The sequence below is a fragment of the Sciurus vulgaris genome (assembly GCF_902686455.1).
Source record: "Sciurus vulgaris genome assembly, chromosome: 3".
Classification (NCBI taxonomy): domain Eukaryota; kingdom Metazoa; phylum Chordata; class Mammalia; order Rodentia; family Sciuridae; genus Sciurus; species Sciurus vulgaris.
Window position 1 is genome coordinate 24,464,040 of NC_136463.1, and position 23,388 is coordinate 24,487,427.

Consider the following 23,388-nt stretch of genomic DNA (forward strand, 5'->3'; position numbering starts at 1 on the left):
ACCCAGGGTCTCATGCGTGCAAGGCAAGCGCTCTACCACTAAGCCACAACCCAGCCCTTCTCTTTATTCTTTTTAAAAAATGTTTTTAAAAATATTTTTTATTCTCTTAGTTCTAGATGGACACAATACCTTTATTTATTTTTATGTGGTGCTGAGGATTGAACCTAGTGCCCCACACATGCTAGGCAAGCACTCTACCACTGAGTCACAACCCCAACCCCACAGCTGGTGGGGTATTTTTTTTTTTTTTTCCTTTTCTTTTTGAAGGCTTTTTTCCCCCATTGAATTGTTTTGGTGCCTTGTTGAAAATCAAACGGCCACCTAAGTGTGGATCTGTTTCTAGGCTATTCTCCACTGATCTACTTGTTAATCCTTATGCCAGTACCATCTTTCTTGATTAGCGTAGCTTTACAGAAAATATGGAAGGCAGGCAGTTAAGTCCATAGAGGAAACACAAAAAGCAACAGGTATAAAGGGAAATATTGATAAATTATACCTCACCAAAGTTTCAAATGTCTGCTTATTAAAAGGTACCGTTAAGAAAATTAATAAGCAAACCACAGATTAGGAGAAAGTATCTGCAAAATATATATCTGACGAATAGCTAGTGTTCAGAGTATGTAAAGAACCTTACAATTTAAAAGTAAAAAGAACCCAATTAAGGAAATGGGGAAGCTGGTTGATTTTGAAGGTTTGGCTCAGGGAAGCTGATGGATTTTGATGGTTTCTATTTATCTCGGTAAAATAGACCTGGAGTAAGTGGGTTGGCTATGAGTCAAGGTTTGAAGAGCGCGGGATGGACATTCAGTTTGCAAACCCCGGTGCGGGGCTGAGCGCGGGGAGGTGCCTCGGCTGTTCCACAGAGGTCTCGCCCGGAGGATGCAGACTGGACCAGCCCGTACCATGGCAACAAGCCGTGCAAGAGGCCCCCCGCAAGCCGTAACTGCACCCAGATGTGCCATTCTAACAGTTCCGAACTCCAAAGCGAAGTGCCGGGCGGAGGCAGTCAAATGAGACCACAGAAGGTACGACAACGGGTCCGGAAACTTTGAGGAAGCTGCACGATACCGTCATGTACAGCGACAGCTAGGATTAAACGTCATGACTCTGCGACGTCGACGCGGCAATATGACGGCACTCCCGGAAGTGCCCTCTAGGCCGGGCGGTGAAAGTGGCCGTCAGTACCTCTCGGAGCCAGGTCCGGGGAGGTGGTCCCTGAACAATTCTCCTACGTTTCTTTCTATCTTCCCTGAGTATTACACATCTGCGTAGTGAGGAGACGCCTCCACCATCATGGGAGGTGGAGACCTGGTAAGTGGAGGGAGTCTTGGGCAGCAAGGAGGGAGGCCGGAGACCGGCTGGTGCTGGGGACGGAAATTAGCAGGGAGTGGGGTGGGGGCGGGAGTGGGGGTGGGTAACCATGGTGACGAAGCTTTGCTCTGGGGGAGGAGGGGGCGGTAGCCCTGGAGGGAACCGATCTTTAGGACCAGGGAGTGATAGGGTTAAGACTTGGGAGGGAGTACGAGGTGTGTCGCAAATGGGGCTGGTGGTTGTGTGTTTGTTGATGGGGGCTTTCTGCGCTGGAAATTCTGGGAAGACCGGGAAGCGGGATGGATGTCTAGGAAAGGAGGCAGACACTGAGGAATGGCACACAGATTTGTCTGTACTTCTTGTCTTGGGACACATCTCCTTTTCTTACCTGGGAGTTCAGAACCGTGCCTTGGGCTGTGTGTGTGCGGGGTTTGTGTCTGATTCCCTGCCCCTTAGCCAGACCTTTTGAAGGGAGCCATTTTAAGCCTGAAGGGATCATCATGTCCACCTTTCTGACTGTCACTTCTCAGTCATTGCTGCGTTCTTATCTGTAGTCACAGAGCTTTTGTCTGTATTCACAGCACTTACGTAAGTTAAGTGGCAGTTTATCCTAAGTTGTGTAGTTGATTTGCAAGGGGCTGAGGCCTCAAATAGAGCAAAGGTTCCCAGAAGAGCACAGTGCAAGATTAAGAAAGTACAACCTCCTGAAAGTGAAGCTAATTGAATTAGCAAATAGGTCAGCTTAGACACCTGTTCAGTAGCCCTAGTATTTTTTAGATGTTCTCCATTACACTGAGTTCCAGGACTCCATCAGGCTTCCTGTAATTTAGTGTATTCTTCAGGTAACTGAAGGAAAACTCTAAGCCAGACTTTCTTAATCTTAGGGATTAAGAAATCTTGACAGTTTTGGCTATATAATTCTTTGTGGATGGGGGAGCGGAAGGGGTTGAATTGTCCTGTGAATTGTAAGATGTTTAGCAGCATCTCTGACCTCTAACTGCTAGATGCCAGTAGCAACTCCTCCCTGTGTTGTGACAACCAGAAATGTCCCCAGACAATTCCACTTGTAGGGGAGGGCACCTATGATTGAAACAGGGAGGAAAGAGATAACTAGTAGGATAAGTGGGGGAGATGAGGAAGGAAGGAAGGAAGGAAGGATGAACGGAATGATGGAATGAACAAAGAAGAAAGGAAGGAATGACCTGACAAGGGGAAAAAGCAATTAAGGAAGGAAAGAGAAAAGCAAAAAAAGGGAGCTCTCATTGGCTGCACATTTTCTACCTGCCAGGTATGTTGTATATTATTATCTCATTTTGTCTTTGTAACTGATCTTCAGACTTGGCCTTCTGTGGTCCACATTTCACATCATAGCTGGTTATGCCTCTTACCAGCATATGACTAGTGTTTCCTGCCATCAGTAGGATAAGCTCCAATCTCTGCATGGTTTCTAAAGCCCTTAATCTGCTACTGCTTTTTTTTTTTTTTTTTTTTTTTTTTTTAAGTACTGGGGATTGAATCCAGGGGCACTTTACCACTGAGCTTCATCCCCAGCCTTTTTTATGTTTTATTTTGAGGCAGAATGTCACTAAGTTACTGTTTTATTTTGAGGCAGAATCTCTAAATTGTTGAGGCTGGCCTTGAACTTGTGATTCTTCTTCCTCAGCCTCCCAAACTGCTGGGATTACAGGCAGCAGGTAATGGGCCAATGTGCCCATTGATCTGCTTCTTTCTTGGTTGACTTCATCCTGCACCCCTTCTCTGTCAGTATGCATTGCACCTCCAGCCACACTGAATTATTTGTGCTATGTTCTTTCTCACCACTTGGGCTGTAGTTGCTGAGTGCTGTTTCCTCTGTTTGAAAATCTGCCTTCGTGCCAGGCACAGTGGTGCATGCATTGTAATCCCAGTGGCTAGGGAAGCTGAGGCAGGAGGATCACAAGGTCAAGGCCAGCCTCAGCAACCTAGTGAGGCCCTAAGCAAATTAGTGAGACCCTGTCTCAAAATATAAAATAAAAAGGGTTGAGGATGTTGCTCACTCAGCAGATAAGCACCCCTGGGTTCAATCCCCAGTACCAAAAAAAAAAAAAAAAAAAAAAAAATCTTCCCTCCTACTCCCTACTTCCCACTCCATCAGGCTAATTTAGAATTGTCCTTAGATGTTGCATCCTCAGAGAAATTTCTCCTGATGGGCAGCTCTAGCCAAGGGAGTAGATGATGGAGAGAAGAAAGAGAAGAAACATTCTTTGAGGGTAAAGGGGAACATCAGACCCAAGGAGAGTTTCCTGGGAAGGAATGTTGGAAGAAGTCCTAGGTAGGTTGTAAAGCAAGTTTAAGGATTTGGGGTGTAAGAGAACTGAAGGAAAGGAATGTTGTATTCCTAAGAAGGAATGCTCAGTGCCAGTGAGTTCTGTTGCCTTTTTAAAAACATGTCATCCTCCCTCCCTCCCTCCCTGCCCCGTTTCTCCTGTCTCGCCATGACCAACTCCCATTTTAGGGATGGCCATTGAAAGTACAATATTAAAACAGTTTGAAGAGAACTCAGGAGGGGCTGAGTCCATCCCATAACTTTATGTACTGTTAGAAATATCAGGGTATTGCAAGGAACCAGATAATGCTCAAAAGCTACTGGGCAAAGCAAACTTTACTTCTGCAGAAGGGTGTGCTACCAAAAAGAATCTGGCAAAAAGCACAGGAAGTGTGCCCAGGTTTTTATCCCTAACGCAGCACTGCCCCTTAATCTGATAGTAGGAGTTTGGGGTTTCAGTCTATGTGATTACGAATTTAAAGTTGGGGAGTGCAAGGGAAAGGGCTATAGTTAAGATTGGATTACTTGTTTACTACAGGCATTATGATTGGAAGACTGAGGACAAAGGGAGATATGTCGGTGGGGGGACTCCAAATGGCTATGTTTCGACCTCATGGTTTTGTGACTTACTTCTCCCTAACTACACACTATGCAATTTAAGTTCTAAATTAAATTACAGCAAACACATTTTTGTTACATATTAGGAAACTCAGATTATAGGTTTAACTTGAAAAGAGAACATTAATCTTATAGTACTTAAACACCTCCTCCATGTGAGAAATTATTGGATGTAAATCTTGTCATTGAGAAAGATATACCCCCCCCCACCACTTATTTTTTTGTGTGTGCTGGGGATGGAACCCGGGACCTCATGTATGTGGGTAAGTGCTCAACCACTGATCTATACCCTTAGCTGAATTATTTTCTCCCTCCTTCCATTCACCACAGAATTTGAAGAAGAGCTGGCACCCGCAGACCCTCCGCAATGTTGAAAAAGTGTGGAAGGCCGAACAGAAGCATGAGGCAGAGCGGAAGAAGATTGAGGAGCTGCAGCGGGAATTGCGAGAGGAGAGGGCCCGGGAAGAGATGCAGCGCTATGCCGAGGATGTCGGGGCTGTGAAGTAAGTGAGTTGGGTATCCTGAGGGATAGAAATTGCAGAACTGACTGCAGATGCCTAATCCAGGTGTTGCATGATAGCTTAATGGTTAAGTGCATGGGTTTTGGAGTAGGACTGACCTGGATTCTAAGGTAGGCTGTGCCTTGCTGTGAAACTGGGAGCAAGTTTGGGAGGTTTGGTTACTTCAGTGGAACTGGTCCTTAAGGTTTATTGAGGATCAAATGAGATAACATGTAAGGACTTAGTGTAGGCCACCCTCCTGGTAGACTGTTGACCAGTAAGCACGACCTTGTATGGTTGTCTTTTCCTTACCTTTCAATATATGTCCAGGCCTCAGTCCTACCTCTGATTGTTAAAGTATTACAAGCTCTTTTTATTGGGACAGTGAGGTCCCATAGGAGAAGATAGGTGGTGTGTCTGTCAACCAAAGCTGTGTGACTGTGGACAGTCCTACTGGATCAGTCAATGTCTTGTATAATACGAGCTAGGAGTAGCAGATGTCATAAAAGGAAATGAGAGTAAATTTATGTTATGAGAAAGTAAAAAGCATAAAATCTGCAATGTATTCCTAAATCACAATGACATAAAAATATTGATAGAATAAAGTTGAGTAATCTGTATTGGCATGATTCTTGGCATGACTCTTGTTCATGCCTTTGTGGACAAAGGTTTCCAGTTGATAGGTGTCACTTCTCTTATCGGATATGTGGTCTTTTCTTTTTTTTTTTTTTTAATTTATTTTAATTGTAAACAAATGGGATACATGTCGTTTCTCTGTACATGGAGTAAAGGCATACCATTTGTGTAATCATACATTTATATGTGGTCTTTTCTTTAATAATTTCATGATAGGATTTTATGACATTGATGATTGTATACATATGATACAGGCACAGTGGTGCACACCTGTAATTCCAGGGACTCGAGAGGCTGAGATAGGAGGATTGCAAGTTCAAGGCCAGCCTTAGCAACTTAGTGAGGCCTTAAGCAACTTAGTGAGACCCTGTCTCAAAAATTAAAAAAGGCTGGGTTGTATTTTATTTAGAGACAGGGTCTCACTGAGTTGCTTTAGTACCTCACTTTTGCTGAGGCTGGATTTGAACTCATGATCCTCCTGCCTCAGCCTCCCGAGCCACTGGGATTATATGTATGCGTCACCACACCTAACCTTGCCTCAACATTTTGTGTTGCTGAAATTACAAGCATATACCACTGTACCCAGTTTCAATGATTTTACTTCATTTAATTTAACTTACATAAACTATATATACTTTGTGATTTAATGTGAATAAATATAAAGATTAGAATTAATTCCTGGGCAATTTAGAAAGTGAACATTAATTGTGATACGTGAAGCTTTAGAGTGTATTGATTTTAAAGTATATTAATTTTAGATCAAGTACTCATCAGATATTAAGAGTTTAATTTCCTTCTATCCAAAAATAAAAAATTATTTTGTAATTTTTATTCACCAAAGCATGGCATATTGTGCTTGATGGGTCAGAAACTTGGACTTTTTGGAGTCTAACTAATTGGGTTAGGGTGTAGATCAGTAGCTTCAGAGCAGGGAGTCAAACATTTATTTTGTTGCCTCGCTTGCCTGCTTCTCTCTTGTGAATGAGAGGAAGGTGATTTTGTATTCCTTTTTTGAAACAGAGTCTTGCTCATTTGCTCAGGCTGGCCTCAAACTTCAATCCTCCTGCCTCTACCTCCCGAGTTGCTGCCATTACAAGTGTGCCATTGTGCTTAGCATGCCCAGCTCCTGGTATTTTTTTGATCCCTTTCCCTTATGTCGTCCAACTTTATAAAACAAGAGATCAGGATGAAGGCCCCCTCCCTCTTTCTTTGGTCTTTAATGAAGATATATTTAGATAATCTTATCCAGCTGGCTGATTTGTATAGTGCTTAGCACAGTATCATGCTTTTAATTTAACCAGCAAAACATCTTTTATATTGAATGATTCACTTTTGTGGTTCAAGTAATCTTTGAAATGCATCTCAGAACAAAGAAAACCGCTAATACTTGGGCTGGGTTTGTGGCTCAGTGGTAGAGCACTTGCCTAGCATGTGTGGGGCACTGGGTTTGATTCTCAGCACCACATATAAATAAATGAATAAAATAAAAGTCTATCAACATCTAAAAAAATACTTAAAAGAAAACCTCTAATACTTAATGTAGATCTCAAAAATCCCTCTCTGCAGTAGAGTGTTTCTTTAGTATTTACTGATAATATTGGAAAATCACATTTCCTAAAGAGTGGTCTGTACTGGTGTTTCTCGACCTTTCTCACTTTAGCGTGGACTTGGAAGATTAAATAAAGATGGGATGAGTTCCACTTAAGTCTTTTTTCTCTTGGAATTCAGGGATAGTGTGAGGCAGGGCATCCATGTGTTTTAAAAGGCCCCCTGGCAGAGCACAGTGGCACATGCTGTAATCCTAGCACTTTGGGAGGCTGAGACAGAAGGATCACAAGTTCAAGGCCAGTCTTAGCAACTTAGCAAGGTCCTGTCTGAAAATAAAAATATAAAAAAGGACTGGGGATGTATCTCAATGGTAAACTGCCTCTGGATTCAATACCCAGTATCAAAAATAAATAAATAAATAGCCCCCTGGGGGATGTTCTATGTATTATAGAGCTTTGATTGAGGATTGGATCTGTGTTCTTAATGATAACAACAACAACAACAGAAAATCTATAGGATCACTTTGTTTTCACATGCTTTGCCCCCCAAATCTTTCCTTATTCAAAAACTCAGAGTAATAATGAGACACAGTAGTTACTGACTGCATTTTAGAGATAAGGATATAGGGGTGCCCAGAGTTATCCAGCTGGTTACTGGTCAAACCAGATGCCAAGTTTTATGGCCCTGGATCCCAACTCTACAACATGTTCTCTTCCTAGGGCCTGATTTAGACTGATATGAATTGAGTTCTTTTGAGACTGGGTAGAGCCAGACAATTACTACTTTGTAGAAGTATCTGCCTTCATTTTTTATATTCTTTCTTCTGTATTTGGCCCAGTTGACTTTCCCCTTCTTGCCCTTGATCTTTGCTTGCAGTCTCCTGGTCCTGTTCTTTTTTTTTTTTTTTTTTTAATACTGGAGATTGAACCCAGGGGTGCTTAACCACTGAGCCACATCCTCAGCCCTTTTTTATATTTTATTTTATTTTAAATATTTTAATTTATAGATAGACACATTATTTATTTATTTTTTTAATGTGATGTTGAGGATGGAACCCAGTGCCTCATGCATGCTAGGCAAGCGTTCTACCACTGAGCCACAACCCCAGCCTCTTATATTTTCTTTAGAGACAGGGTCTCACTGAGTTGCTTAGGGTCTTGCTAAGTAGCTGAGGTTGGCCTTGAGCTTGCGATCATGCCTCAACCTCCCGAGCCACAGGGATTACAGGTGTGCACCACTACGCCCAGCAACTCTTCTTTATATCCCTTTTCTTTTCTTCCCTTATGTAGCTCCTTGCTCTCACCCTGTACTGTCCATGTTCCTTGATTCCCTCTATCTGACCTCTTTTATTCCTCTAGCACCAATATTTACTTCATGTTGATGACCCTAATTTATCCCATAAAACACTGTGTCATTGTATATATGGCTGCCACCAGGTAATTCTACTTTATCTCCCCCAAAGTTCAGGAGTTACCTCAACACAGACTCAGCTCTCATCAGCACCATTTGGTGATTCGTGGACCTATGTGCCTTACCCAGTAACCAGTTTACAACTCAGCCACGTGAATCTTTTTCATCCTTCTGACCTTTTCACCTCTCTGACACATAGGAGATATGTTTACAAATTAATAAGTCTTTATTCCCAACTCCTCCTCCTTGTTAGTGTCAGGCATGCACAGGCAAATTTTTAATTATCTTTGACATGTTTTTTAACTGCCCCCGCCATCCACTGGGTGTGGTGGTGCATGCTTGTCCCAGCTCCTCAGGAGGCTGAGAGGCAGGAGGATTCCTTGAGCCCAGGAGCTGAGGGTCAACCTGGGCAACATAGCAAGACACTGTCTTTTGAAGACATTAAAAATTTTATTTTTGATACTAGGGATTGGACCTAGAAGCACTTTACCACTGAACCACATCCCTTGCCCTTTTATTTTTTATTTTGAATGTCTCAAAGTTATTTAGAGCCTTGCTAAATTGCCTTGAATCCCAGCTTCCTGTGTTGCTGGGATTACAGGTGGGTGCCACCACACCTGGCTTTCTTGCTTTCTTGAACCCAGGGATTGGACCCAAGGGGGCTTTACTACTGAGCTGTATCCCCAGTTCTTTTTTTTTTTCGGGGGGGGGGGTTACTGGGGATTAAACTTAGAGGCATTCCACCACTGAGCCACATCCCCAGCCCTTTTTTTGTACTTTAGAGACAGGGTCTCACTGAGTTGCTTAGTGAGAACTCATGATCTTCCTTCTTAGCCTCCTGAGTGCTGGATTACAGTCCTGTAACACCCTGCCTGGTTTCACTATGTCCTTAATTTCTGTCAAAAAGTACTTCCTAGGGCTGGGGATGTGGCTCAGTGGTAGAGTGCTGCCTTACATGGGTGAGGCACTGGGTTTGATCCTCAGCACCACATAAAAATAAATAAAGTAAAGGTATTGTGTCCATCTACAATTATAAAAAAATATTTTTTACAAAAGTACTTCCTTGCTCAAGATTCATTGACTATGAAATGTCAGGCATTGAACACATGATCATTGGGCATGTGTCCCAGCCATTTAGGAGTTTAAGAGCTGATAGGAGAGAGAAACACATAAGTAATAAAAAGAACAACTAGTATTTATTGATACTGACTTTGTGCCATGCACTCTGCTGGATGACTTAAAAATCAATTAACTGGGCAGATTCAGTGGTAGAGTAGTTGCCTAGTATGCACAATTCTCAGTACCACAAAAACAGCAACAAAATCTAAAAATCCATTGACTGACTTAATTCCCAGCAACCCTGTGAGGTAGATAGTATTATATCCCCATTTGATAGATGAGGACACCAAAGCTCTCAGAGAACTTACTTGGCTTTAGAGCTAGGATTCAAGTCCATGTTGCCTGACTCCAGAACTTAACACTCTTTTTATTTGTTTTTTCTGAGACAGGGTCGCACTATGTTGCCCAGCAGTCTTGAACTCCAGGACTTAAGCGATCCTCCTGTAGGCGGGATTATTGAACTTGTACTCTTAATTGTCATGCTATATTTCCTTTCAGGAAATGAGCCTCTGAGGATATTCTCGTCACCCTGATCTTCCTGCTCAGACCTCCTTACAATCTGATGTGGTCTGCCCTTCACAATCAATTCATTTTCCCTCAGCCCCAGGAGCTTTCTATTGTTTGGATTACAGAATACACAAAGCTGGGCAGGAAAATTCCCAAGGAAGTGATTTTCATGTTTCAATGTTATTAGTATTTTGGCCCTTTTGGCATTTATGGTATTTTCTTATAATTTATTAAACATTTATTTTGATCACAAAGGCAGTACAAGTGTAAATAAATGAATGTATTAACTTCAAATACACCGCACCTCCCATGCTGTTTTTTTTTTTTTTTTTTTTTTTTTGCCGTGCTGGGGATGGAACCCAGGGCTTTATGCTTGCAAGGCAAGCACTCTACTGACTGAGCTATCTCCCCAGCCCTCCCATGCTGTTTTAAATAGAAAAAAATGTTTCATGTTTCTTTATTAATTACTCGATCATAGTTGTCCTGCCTATGATTTTATTTATTCATTGTTTTTTGAGATGCCGGGAATCAAACCCAGGGCTTTGCGTATGCTAAGTAAGTGCTCTGCCACCGAGCTACTGTATCCCTAGCCCACCCACAATGTTCCCCTACTCCAGTACTCTGTATCGAACCCAGTGGTGCTTTTATACTGCGCTATTTCCCTAAACTGTCCCCAGCCCTTCCTCAGACAGGGTCTTGCTAAGTTGCCAGGCTTACCTCAAATTTTCAGTCCTCCTGCTTCAACCTCCCTAGCATCTGTGATTACAGGTGTATCACCCAATGGCATATATAATTAAAAAGAGACTAACTTATTCCAAAATTTCTTGAACTATAGCTCATTCTGTTAAACCCTGGGAAAGAAGTCTGGTATTGTTGGTAATCTCCAAAAGTTGAGTTGAAGGCAACTGAAACTTCAGCAGAGGACCACTGGGAAACTGCCCAGAGGCAAATCAACAAGATACCAGCTCTTTCAGTTAAAACTAGGAAATGCCACTTCTCATGAACTGACCCAACAGCCATGGCATTAGGCCTTTTCTTTTCACTAGTCTGACTCCAACCATAGCATCTGGTCCTTTTTGTACTGTCACTATGGCTCCTGTAAAACAACACTTGTGATCAAGTTCCAAGGTTCTTCTTTCCCTCCAACTTGAACCTATTGCAGTCAGTCATGGAACATAGGGCTGCCTAAATTACAAAGCTACCTCCTTCCTGGGAGCCTTCATTCTAATTGTTGTCAGTCTCCCTCCTGGTCTCTGATTTACTTACATGGGAGCATTAGGAAGTCTTTTGTTTACATGAAAGACACCAAGACCTGTGGTATTTCTTTTAAAGGTCCCACCACCATCTTCCACTATCCACTAGGGTGCGGCTCTCCATTGTGTTTCTGACTCCAGCAGTGTGAGCAATGTCAGGCAAGCCACATGAAACCTGACCCATGACCACAATCAATTCTTAATTATAGACTGTAATGTTTTTCAAACCAGTGCTTTTAATAGGAAAAAAAATTCTGAAGTGTTGTGTTGGTTTATTCTTATCTAAAATATCCATGGGGAGGTTGGGGGTGTAACTCTGTGGTAGAGCACTTGCCTAGCACGTGTGAGGCACTGGGTTTGATCCTCAGCACTGCGTAAAAATAAATGAATAGAATAGGTGTAAAAAATTTTTTTAAAAATTGGGACTGGCATGGACAGAGGAGCAGAGCACATGCCTCGTATGGTCAAGGACCTGACTGAAAAAAAATCCAAACATGCAAGTAGGAAGGTATTTTTTATTCTCACAGTATGTAACCTCAAAACAAACAAATATACAAATTGAAGTCATATTCAAAGCACTTTGAGTTTAATGCTACAGATAATACTGTTAGGATGAAATGAGTTGGCTATGAGGTGGCACTGGCTGCTTCCACACTGATCTTGAGTTCAGCAAGCCTTTACTGTTTATGGCATGTGGATTCATTTTCTCACCCTGTTTCTTCCCAGAATCACAGGAAATATTTGCTTGGCATGATACTATGACATCATTTGTGCCCTGTGCCCTGCCCTGCCTTTGGCTTAAAAGCATCATTTTCTTAGGTTATCTTTGATCTTTCTTATTATCCCCTCAAGCATGTAGTGTTGTTTCTAATGTGTCAGGCACCAAAACAAAATAATACAAGTGCTTATGTGATCACTGACATTGTTTTTGGTGATAAGATGATGCAGAATGAGTTTATTAATTGTTTTAGATTATCTTTGAAATGGTGCTTTAAGTGTGTGAAAATGATTTCTTCACCTAATCATAAGCTCCATGAGGGTAGGCATCATTTCTCCATGTCTGCCATGTGGTAAGCGCCTATAGATTGAGTCCTGCTTTCATTGGGTTTTGTGTGTGGGTTTGCAGGAGTCTACATTTCCTTTGATTATATATATATTGTTTTCTTCAACCAGGAAAAAAGAAGAAAAGTTGGACTGGATGTACCAGGGTCCTGGTGGGATGGTGAATCGTGATGAGTACCTGCTGGGGCGCCCGATTGACAAATACGTTTTTGAGAAGATGGAGGAGAAGGAGGGGGGCTGTTCTTCTGAGACAGGACTCCTCCCGGGCTCTATCTTTGCTCCATCTGGTGCCAATTCCCTGCTCGACATGGCCAGCAAGATCCGGGAGGACCCACTCTTCATCATCAGGTGCTGCTAAGGGTCTGGGAAGAGGGTCTGTCAAGGGATGCTTGGAGGCCCGGCAAGAGCAGTGTTCCTCTTGCTTTGCAGTCATTTTCGAAACCCTTGACTTTTTATCTGTCAAGTAAAAGAATTTGTCTCCATTTGCACTTCCTGATGTTGGGAAGGAGGCTCCATTAACATTGCCAGTTCTAGGCTGTATGGAAAGATATCAGCAAATGTACCAAACCAGACCAAATTTATTCATTTGGCCCTTAAACAAAAGTAGGAGGTAAAAGCAAGGCTACAAAAATTGGCAACTTCTTGGAAATTTGGTGATCTGTGTGAAGTTGGCTAAGTGGGTGAACAGGCCTTCTTATCCCCACTTTTTTTTGGGGGATGGGCATCAGGACCCTTTAAAAAGAAACTTTTTTTTTTTTTTTTTTCCCAGTGCTGGGGATTGAACCCAGGGCTTTGTGCTTGAGAGGCAAGCACTCTACCAACTGAGCTATATCCCCAGCCCCAAAACTTTAGATTCTTGAGACCCTAATGTGTAACAGATAAAAGTAGAGCTGCTTTTTGGGTGCTAAATGAGATCATATTATACATATTTATTTTGTTTTAATTTGCATTATTTTATTTCAAGTGTGAAGAATAAACATTGAAAATTATTTTTATTTATAATTTTTTCTTTTGCAATTTTTCTTTATTTTTTAAATATTTTTTTAGTTGTAATGGACACAATACCTTGATTTTATTTTTATGTGGTGCTGAGGATGGAACCCAGTGCCTCCATGTGCTAGGCAGGCACTCTACCACTGAGCCACAACCCCTGCCTGCAAATTTTCTTTAGAATTATTTGTCTATTAAAGATGTTGTATATGTTGCAAATATTTTGTCCCATTTTGTTACATTCCTAATTTATTATGGTAAAATATAGATAACAATTTACCTTTTTAACCACTTTTGTTTTCTTTTGTTTTAATTGGTATATTTATCATTTTTAATGTCTCTCTTGAATGGTTATGCCATGATTTATCTTATTAATATTCTATCATTGAATCTCTAACTTGTTTCCAAATTTTCATTGTTATAAAATGAAAACTTTTTAGTGATCGTCCCTGATTTTTCCTTAGAGTAACAAATTTCTTTTTTTTTTTTCCTTTGGTACCAGGGATTGATCCCTGAAGTGCTTAACCACTGAGCAAAATCCCCAGCCCTTTTTTGTGTATTATTTAGAGATAGGACCTTGCTAAGTTGCTGAGGCTGGCTTTGCACTTGCAATCCTCCTGGCTCAGCCTCCTGAGCAGCTGGGATTGTAGGCGTGAGCCACTGGGCCTAGCTAGTAGCAAATTCTTGATGTAGAATTTCTGAGATCAAGGAGTCTGAGCTGACCAGGCATGGTGGTGCACACCTATAATCCTAGCTACCATGAGTTTGAGGCTGTCCTGGGCAACTTAGTGAGATGTCTCTCAAAATAATAAATAAAAAGGACTAGGGATGTAGCTCAGTGGTAGAGCACCCCTGGGTTCAATCCTCGGTTCTGCAACAACATAAAAAGTTGGTGTTGGATGTGATAAGTGTTGTCAAATAATCCTCCAGGAAGGTTGACCAATTTATCATTCTACTGAGCATTTATGAGAGTAAAACTTATTGAAAGAGGAATCAGTCCATTGACTTTATTCCATATGATTCTTATGCTAAAAGACGGAGGGAGTTTTTGAAATGTTGCAACCAATCAGTATAAAATGACAGCCATTTACTTGACCAGGTGGGAAGCCTTGAGTATGATGCCCAACGAGAAGAAAGCCTAACTCACTGTCTTGCATGGCAGTGTCCCAAAGTAGACTTTCCCCACAGCATGCAGTCTCTTATGCAGATTTGGAGATTTCTGACTTCCATGCCATCCTGTAGATTTCAATACAGCATTTCTTTTTTTTTTTTTTTTTTTTTTTTTTGCAGTGCTGGGTATCGAACCCAGGGCGTTGCGCTTGCAAGACAAGCACTCTACCGACTGAGCTATCTCCCCAGCCCCCTCAACACAGCATTTCTAAAAATGGTTGTTACATAGAATTTGGGGAGGAGAATGACTTAATTCTCCTTCTAAAAGAAATATTAATGATTTTTATAATTTCTTCTATTTAGGAAGAAAGAAGAGGAGAAAAAAAGAGAGGTATTGAACAATCCTGTGAAAATGAAGAAAATCAAAGAATTGGTAAGTCAGGCATCAAATAAGCACAAAGTATCCTTTAGGTACTTTTTTGTTTTGTTTGGCTATGGGTATATTGAACTCACTAAACTATATCTTGACCCTTTTTAAAATTTTATTTTGAAACAGGGTCTTGCTAAGTTGCTTAGGCTGTTTTTGAAATTGTGATCCTCCTGCCAGCCTTTCAAGTGGCTGGGATTACAGGAGTGTGTCACCACACCCCACTGTGTTTAGCTACTTAATATAAGATCTTCTGTTTCCTCCTACTGGGGAAAACAGAATGGTGTTTAAAATTCTCCTTTTAGAAACCATCTCCTGGTGATTTTATGCAATCTTAATAAGTTTAAGTAAGCTCAATTTCCTCTTTTGTCTTCTGGTTAAAAGTATCCTATGCTCTCATGTTTGCAGGAAAAGGGGTGGAGGCTATACCTGTGGAATCACGCATGCAGTGTGTTCAGGCAGTAGGAGTGTTCTCTGTGGTCGCTCACTTAATGTGTTGTTACTCTTTAAGCAGTTGGTAATTCTTGCTTTCGGTGGAGTTGGAATTCTTTTGAATGGAAAGAATGGAAATTCCTAGGAAGTGGTTCTGGGGATTGTTTAAAACAGATTCCTAGCTCACCTACCAGAGGTTTCATTTGGGAATCTAGGGTGCATTCTGCACAACCAGGTTTGTTGCAGGGAGCTGCTGAGGATGCCCTTGGACCTCTGTAGAGGTGTGGAGTCAGTTTGTGAATGACCCAGTCTCCTCACAGGGGACTGATAAAGGTCTCAATAACCTTGAAAGGTTATGTTCTGGGCATTTTTTAGTTGCAAATGAGTCTGGAAAAAAAGGAGAAGAAGAAAAAGAAGGAGAAGAAAAAGAAGCACAAGAAACACAAGCACAGAAGCTCGAGTAGCGATCGCTCCAGCGTGGACGATGAGCCCAGCCGGGGGAGGTGAGCAAGTCAGGCCAGCCTCCCTCAGCACTGACTCACTTGCCCATTCATTCATTCCACAGCAGGAACTGGGGTTTTGGTGGCGAACACTTGGACATAGCTCTGTGCCAGGTTGTTGTCTAGCATTAGAATTCCTTGGAGATGCTAAATGTGGGTGGGTCTCTTGGTGTGAGGGGTGGAGAGACACCCCTCAGATAGCTCGTCACAGATCTGAGGTCAGACTTCGTGGCATGACTGTTTCATCTTAGCTTGAGTCCTGAGGACTGACATGGGATTTACGTAGGCTTTTTTTTTTTAATGGATGAATGGGCCTATGACAGCCCCTTCTGTGTCTTTCCATCTTCCCTGTGGGAATAGTCAGCTCCACTCCTGCTGACTCACCATGCGTCTCTGGAATAGCAACATGAGGTGAGAGGAGAATGTGTTTAGGCATTGGGGCTGAGAAGCTCGGCCCACGACTTTTCACAGGAAAAGCTTAACTGTGCTGATGCATCTTCCAGCAAAGATAGTCCAAATAGAGAAACAGGCTGTTAAGTTAATAGCTGGGAAGTGGGGAAGGTCACACTTGGAACCAGGACGCATGTTTCAGCATGAGCAATTTGAACTGGACCTATATGCCTTTTCTTTTTCTTTGTTTTGTTGCATTTTCTTTTTCAATGAGTGTGTGTATTTTAATCTCTTAGGTCTCAAAAGAAGATGACAAATTCCTTTCCTGTTTTGTCCAAAGTCCCTGGATATGGCTTACAGGTAGAGATGTGGGCTTTTCAAAGGGAGTGACTGGGACTGTGACATGTGCCACCTTTACAACTGCAGACAGCAGGGAACTTGGACAATGGAGGCTGGGTTTGCTGGGGAACACTTCTTATCCTTGTGCTTCTTACCTGGCTCAGGGTTCCCTAAGCAAACAAAATCACCAATGGAGCCTTTAGGCATTCTGCCTATCCCTCTGTAATCAACATGAAATGTATGCATTTTAAGCATATAGGTTAATGGCTTTTTCCCAGTGGACACCCCTCCATAGTTTTAACCTTTGATGCTTCCCTCCCTGCTTCACCTCTTATGCTTCCTTAGGCTTTAGTGAAGAGCGAAACCAATTTAGGTGGTTGGGTAGATACATTTTCATAGGAGATTATTTTCGGGGGGTGTAGGCTGGCAGTACTGGCGATTGAACCCAGGGGTGCTCTACCACTGAGCTACATTCCCCAGCCCTTTTTATTGTGAGACAGGGTCATGTCAAGTTGCCGAGGCTGACTTCAAACTTGCTCTTTCTGCTTCAGCCTCCTTAGTTGCTAGGATTACAGGCATGTGCCACCATGCCTGGCTCGCTTTGGGGATTCTGAGATAACTGTCCTAAGTTTTTATGCTTTTCTGTAATTACTATCAACTCCTTACAAAATTGGTTGTTTATTGTTATTTATTTATTTATTTTTGGTCACTGGGATTAAACCTAGTGGAAGCTTAACCATTAGGCTACATCTGCAGCCCTTATACATCTGCAGTCTCATTAAGTTGCTCAGAACCTCACTAAATTGCCTAGGCTAGCTTTGCACTTGTGATCCTTTTGCCTCAGCCTCCTGAGTTGCTGGGATTACAGGCATGTGCCACTGTGCCCTGCTGGTGTTTTATTCTTTTCCATGTTTTATTGCATTTCCTTTTGAATTACTGGATTTTCTTATGAATAGCTTTTTTTTTTTCTCTTCCTTTCCTTAATGATACAGGTCAGGGACTCTGACCGTAACCAGGGACAGCAGGGTCCTCTGATGGCTGGGCAGAAGGGAGTGTATGGAATGAAGAACCGTTCCAGGTCTAGAAGCTCCTCTCACTCACCTCTCAGATACACCAGCAAGAAGAGCAATAGGGAAGCAGGGTCCCGGGACAGGAGGTCTCGATCCCCAGACAGAAGGTCACGTTCCCCAAGGCCTAGCAAACTGTGAGTGTGGAATTCACTGTGGAATAACCTGTGACTGCAGGGGCGTGGTCACAGTGGGTTTTGCTTTTGGTGATGTCCACCCCTCAGCCTTCCTAAATGTCTTTGCTTTATTACTTCCTTCATATTTTTTTTTTTTTTTTTTAAACTTTAAGCTTTCAGCCTCTACAACCGCATATTTGTAGGAATATACTATACTGGTGCAGTATCCTCTCTCTTATCTTCCTTATGGACTATAGTTTTAAGATGGTTAGTTCTTTTTCCATTACTGAAGAATATTCTCTGGAAAATAATCTCTGTGTCCATTACAGGCACAACTCTAAAGTAAACAGGAGAGAGAGGGACCAGACTAAGAGCCCATCACCTAAAAAGGGGATCTATCAGAGGCGGCATGCTCCTGGATATACCAGGTAAATTATGAGAGCAAGTTTTACTTCATATTCTGCAGTCCCTAACCTAGGAGTGGCCCACAGCAGGGCAAGTGGGTAATCTGTGTGACTTCTTTGTCACACCAACTCTTATTTATTTGGTCAACTTTTAATGGTCTTCCAACTACTCCCATACTTTGTTAGACACACTGAAAGAACAAGGTCAATAGTGTTGACTTAATAAAAACTTTAAGTGACAGTAAAGTTTTATATAGAAGTCTGGCAGTACTTATAGAGGTTTTCACCCAGAAGCCTTTTAAAAAAAATTTTTTTTTAGTTATAGGTGGACACAATACCTTTATTTTATTTATTTATATGTGGTGCTGAGGATTGGACCCAGTGCTTCACATGTGCTAGGTGAGCGCTCTACCTCTGAGCTACAACCCCAGCCATGCCCAGAAACCTTTTTCAATATTTTGTTCTTTTTTAATTTTCATACTGAAGAGTGAACCCAGGGCATCTTACCACTGAGTACCTCCCATGTCCTTTTGTATTTTTTTTATTTCAAAACAGGATCTTGCTGAGTTGCTTAGGGCCTCACTAAATTGCTGAGGCTGGCCTTGAACATGCCATCCTCCTGCCTCAGCTTCCCAAGTTGCTGAGAATACAGGCGTGTGCCACTGTGCCTGGCTTTTTAAGATAGGTCTTGCTAAGTTGCCAGGACTGGCCTCAAGCTTGCAAGAACTCTTTCAAATTATTTGATTGTTCCTTTTTTCCCTTTTTCCTTTGAAGTGCTGGTGATATAACCCAGAGCCTTGTGCATGCTAGGCAAGAGCTCTACCACTGAGCTATACTGCCAGCCCCTATTGTCTCATTTTAAGAACTTCCTAGTCTCATTATAATGCTATAGTATCTTTTATCTCAGTGAGATTTTATTTCATTTTTTGCAGTACTTGAATTGAACTCAAGACCTCACTCATGCTAGGCAAGTGCTCTACCACTGAGCTATGTCCCCAGCTCGAATGAGACTTTAATTATAAAATTTTAAAAAATTTTGTTTTGTGCTTTGTCTTTTAATTTCTATTTTCTATTTGTTTTGGTTTCTATCATTTTTTTGAGGCTTTCCTGAACTGTCTGGTGATATTTTACTTTTGCATTCATATTTAAGAGGTATAAAAAAGCTGAAGGTGCTGTTGTACCAACAGGACTTGTCCAATGGTAGATGATTGTGTGGAGTTGAACTGGTTTTTATCTGGGACTCTTAACTGTCAGTATCTTTGATTCTTTTGTTAGGGACTGGTACATTTCTCCAGATTAAAAAAAAAATCCTCTAGTTGCCTGACCATGGGGCTATAAGTCTGGCTGCTGGCATTCTGAGAGAGGTACAGATCTCAGCAGGGACTGGGAATCTCAGTGTGGAGCATGTGGGCTTCATTTCATCCTCTTTGCAGTATGGTGACCTTGCCAACTTTCTTTGCTGTGCCTGATGCTTCAGAATCTTCTTTCTCCTGTATGGTTCTGTTTTCCAGAGGGTAAACCACAGGGTCTCCTATAGATGTTTGGCAGAGTAATCTCCAGCTTCTCCAAGTCTTTTTTTTTTTTTTTTTCTCCAAGTCTTGCATAGGGATCCAGGGATTTCTTTTTTTTTTTTTTTTTTTTTTTGCAGTGCTAGGGATCAAACCCAGGGACTTTGTGCTTGCAATGCAAGCACTCTACTGACTGAGCTATCTCCCCAGCCCCCACTTTTTTTTTTTTAACCCCTCCAGGGATATCTTAATTGCTTTTGGCATAGCCTTTTTTTGGTGGGGAGGGGGGTACCAGGGATTGAATCCAGGGGTACTTTATCACTGAGCTACATCCCCAGGCCTTTTTGTTTTTTATTTTGAGACTGGGTCTTACTAAGTTGCTGAGGCTGGCTTTGAACTTATGATTCTTCTGCTTCAGCCTCCCAGGTTGTTGGGATTATAGGTGTGTGCCACTGTGCCTGGCTTGGCACAGACCTTAAGAGAGTCCCTTTGTTTTCAACCCTGTGCCTCATATCCATCTCTGAAGTACTTGGCACATATGGGCCCTAGGCCTTTTCTGGATTTTGCAGTACGAATCTGCCAGTTTTTATCACTATCAGGCACTTTGGATTCAGTTTCTTATCTTGTTCGAGGCCAGACTCAGCAACTTAGACTCTGTGTCACAAAATAATAAAGGGCTAGGATTGTATCTCAGTGGTAGAGCACCTTTGAGTTCAATCCCCAATACTTCTGCATCACACCGTTAGTAAGATGGAAACTCATGTTGGACATGGCACTGGACTGTGCATTTCCTTGGAGAAAGCCATGGGCTGGAGAGCCCATCCTGCCTGACCTCTGTCTCCGTGTGCTGCTTCTGGTTTTTTTGCTAGGAGCAAGGTAGAATTGATGGATGGTTTTTGTGTTCAACAGAAAACTCTCAGCGGAGGAACTGGAACGAAAACGACAGGAGATGATGGAAAATGCCAAGTGGAGGGAGGAGGAGAGACTGAACATCCTCAAGAGACATGCTAGGGAGGACGAACGGGAGCGGAGGCTGGAGAAGCTAGACTCCGGGGATGGGAAGTTCATCCAGTGAGTGCATTTTTTCCTTCATGGGGCTCCATAGGCATGATCGAGGAGAGTCTGGCAGTGGTTAAGTGTGTCCCAGGCGTTTCTGTGTCTGCAGGGAGAATATGGAACTCAACTTTGGGACCACCTTTTTTACAGCTCCTAGCTTCTGGCCCGATAGTGGGAGGTTTTTGATTTGGAGGAGGGAGAAGTGAATTAGTGTTTTCTCTAAATCACTGAAATTCCTTGGCTTTTCTTTTAAATAAGAATAAATGGCTCAGAAAGTCTTTTTCCAATGAGACTGACTTACTTTCAAAAACAGATGAATTTTCTCTTATGGACATTTAAAAAACTTGGTTCCAGATGGAATCACTTGAAAATTTTCTATGTGGGCTTAAAAGAGCTTGTGTTTCTACAGTTGCTTTTTGGCTAGCAACCTGTTTCTTCTAATTCTGCCAGAGTTGACCAATTGACAAATGTTTTTCATTTTCATTCCCCTGTCTTTTCTTCTTAGCCGCATGAAGCTAGAGAGTGCATCTACTTCCTCCCTGGAGGATCGGGTGAAACGGAATATCCACTCTCTGCAGAGAACCTCAGTGGCTCTGGAGAAGAACTTTATGAAAAGATGAAAACCATTCTTTTTCTTACTGGTTTTCCTGAACTTTCCAGGGAGGCTGCCTAACCCCTTAAAAATTCTCTTTATAAGAGTTCAGTGACTTCTTCCACAGATGTCAAACCACCACTGTTCAAAGTGACCCTCATCCATCAATTCCTGGAATACCTTACTTCCTTTGCGAATCAGTGTGACCTGATTGTGGGATCCTAAGTAGCTCTTGCAGAGTGCTACTTAGTACTTTTGCACACTTATCCAGATGGGTTTTGACTCTGTGTGTTAATGGGTGGGCACTGAGCCATGCCATTGGAGTACTCATCTTGCTTTGGAAGGTGGCCCACTGGGCTTGTGATGCTCACGACACCTCTTCCCTCCCACTTGTGTGAATAGACCTATTCCACTGCCTCAGGTTAGATCATACCTTTCTGAAATATCTCTCCAGAGCCACTTGGATGGATTGTGCTAACTGGGATAAATGAATTTATTTGATTTAGTAAATAATATACTGGAATGATGTCAGATCAGGGAAGAGCCAAGAGAGTGACAAAGGACCTGGAAGAGAATACAGAAAGCTCTAGTGAACTGTTAACTATTTGGTCTTTGAACTATAAAAGTATAATGTGTATATGTACAAATGTATAATTTTTTACATGCTTTTTAAAAAAAGTTTAGCTTTGTGAGAGTATCTTGTTTGCTTAGTGATTTTTTAATGTATAGTACACCCACACTGAACCTTGTGAGTGGTACAGTAAGATAGCTCAGCTCATTTTTCTCTGAACTGGGCACATTTAGGAGAAGTCTGGGTTCATAGAATCTAGGCTACCTCTCCATTCTCACTGCACAGAGTCTCCCATATGTGAGCAGTGCAGCAATGTAGGCAAGTGGTTTCAGAAGTCAGGACCACATTGCTAATATGTTCCCTGGCTCCTAAAAGAAAATAAAATGGAAGTTGTTTATTTCATGACTTTTTTTATCATGTACAATGCTAGATTTTCAGGAGTTGTTTCCTACTATTTTGTAGCTATTAAAAAAAAAAAAAAATTCCCAAAACAAAAACAAACTCAAAGGGCCCCTTCCCTGTCTTGACTGCTTGTCCTTTTATTCCTTCACCAGAGCCCTGATTTGACAGGGATCTCTTAAGCACTTTTGACCCACACATTAGTTGAGCTATTTCCTTGTTATTCTAATTCCTAATTCTGGTAAAATGTATTTGGATTTTTATTTTTGAACACTTATGCTGCCAGACACTAATGCTTAAAGAACAGTTTTTGCCCAAAGAGAATGTAACATACTTTTGTTATTCATTTAATCACCTCATTCTACTGCCCTATGCTACAGTTAATTATAGTTTTTATTTTATTACTTGGTAATAAAGGTTACACTTATTTTTGTAACTATAAAGAGCGGCTACGTGGAATATCGAGTTTTCTTACTCGCGTTATAGAGTGTTGACCCATGATTTGTGTCGAATATATGGAGATCCTTCGTCCGAGAGGAATTATGTAACAAAGCGTGGGCCTTTACTCAGATTTCACGAACTAAGCCAGAGAATAAGACGATTATTAGGGTACGTGTTTGAAGGTGCCCACAGGTTCTTAAAACTTGACCCTTGGAGCGCAGGAGAACCGGCAGCAGGTGGGTGGGCGCGGGGCCCATTCATAAACCCAGGGTTCCCAGCTGCCCGTCTCATTGGCCCTGGGGGAAAGGGGCGTGCCCCGCGGGTGGAGTGCTCCCTGGGCCCAGGGGAGTGGGAAGATCCACGCTTGGGTGGGGCGAGGGGGCGTTCCTTGCTTTTCCAAGCTGGACTTCCTTTTCCCCTGGTTGTGTTCCTCTTCTCTCCCCCGGGATGGGGATGGTACGTTCCACCTTCCTCGCATTCCCGCCCCTCCTCCCTCCCCGAAGCAGTGGCGTAGCCGCCATCTTGGCACCTCAGGTTGAGGGAAAGAGCCAAATCCGGGCTTGGGGGGGTGGTGGTGTCCGGGACAGAGTTCCTCCCGCGGTACACAGCGAGACCTGCCCATCCCTCCTCCTCTCTCCGCTCCGGCGCGAGGTTCTGAGGCACGCTGAGGCCGGCCGGATTCCTGTCAGGCCCGGGGAGGAGGGGCGGGCGGGGCGGCCGCTGCCTCCCCGGGACGGGTGGTACCACCCCGGCGGGGAGAAGGGTTGGTGACGGCTG

The 23,388-nt window shown here is 42.5% G+C and overlaps 1 protein-coding gene and 1 long non-coding RNA gene across 2 annotated transcripts; one reads left to right on the forward strand and one right to left on the reverse strand.

The window, feature by feature from the left end:
* The first annotated feature begins 1,127 nt into the window (after nt 1-1,127).
* CWC25 (CWC25 spliceosome associated protein homolog) lies at nt 1,128-22,615 on the forward strand. The gene is made up of 10 exons (XM_079132042.1): nt 1,128-1,311; nt 4,565-4,737; nt 12,381-12,617; nt 14,733-14,802; nt 15,604-15,731; nt 16,415-16,478; nt 17,450-17,661; nt 17,970-18,068; nt 20,462-20,623; nt 21,114-22,615. The coding sequence occupies exons 1-10, from the start codon at nt 1,294-1,296 to the stop codon at nt 21,226-21,228; spliced, it is 1,278 nt and encodes a 425-aa protein (XP_078988168.1). The 5' UTR covers nt 1,128-1,293; the 3' UTR covers nt 21,229-22,615.
* Nucleotides 22,254-23,222, reverse strand: LOC306656644. The gene is made up of 2 exons (XR_013762597.1): nt 23,141-23,222; nt 22,254-22,750 (listed from the first exon to the last, which is right to left on the reverse strand). It is a non-coding gene; the product is annotated as an uncharacterized lncRNA (long non-coding RNA).
* Between the last annotated feature and the right edge of the window lie 166 nt (nt 23,223-23,388).

Bases quoted from the DNA above. Each gene is read 5' to 3' on its own strand.
- CWC25 (XM_079132042.1), top strand. The intron at 15,732-16,414 runs GTGAGCAAGTCA...TTAATCTCTTAG, and splicing joins GATGAGCCCAGCCGGGGGAG to GTCTCAAAAGAAGATGACAA. The intron at 16,479-17,449 runs GTAGAGATGTGG...TTAATGATACAG, and splicing joins TCCCTGGATATGGCTTACAG to GTCAGGGACTCTGACCGTAA.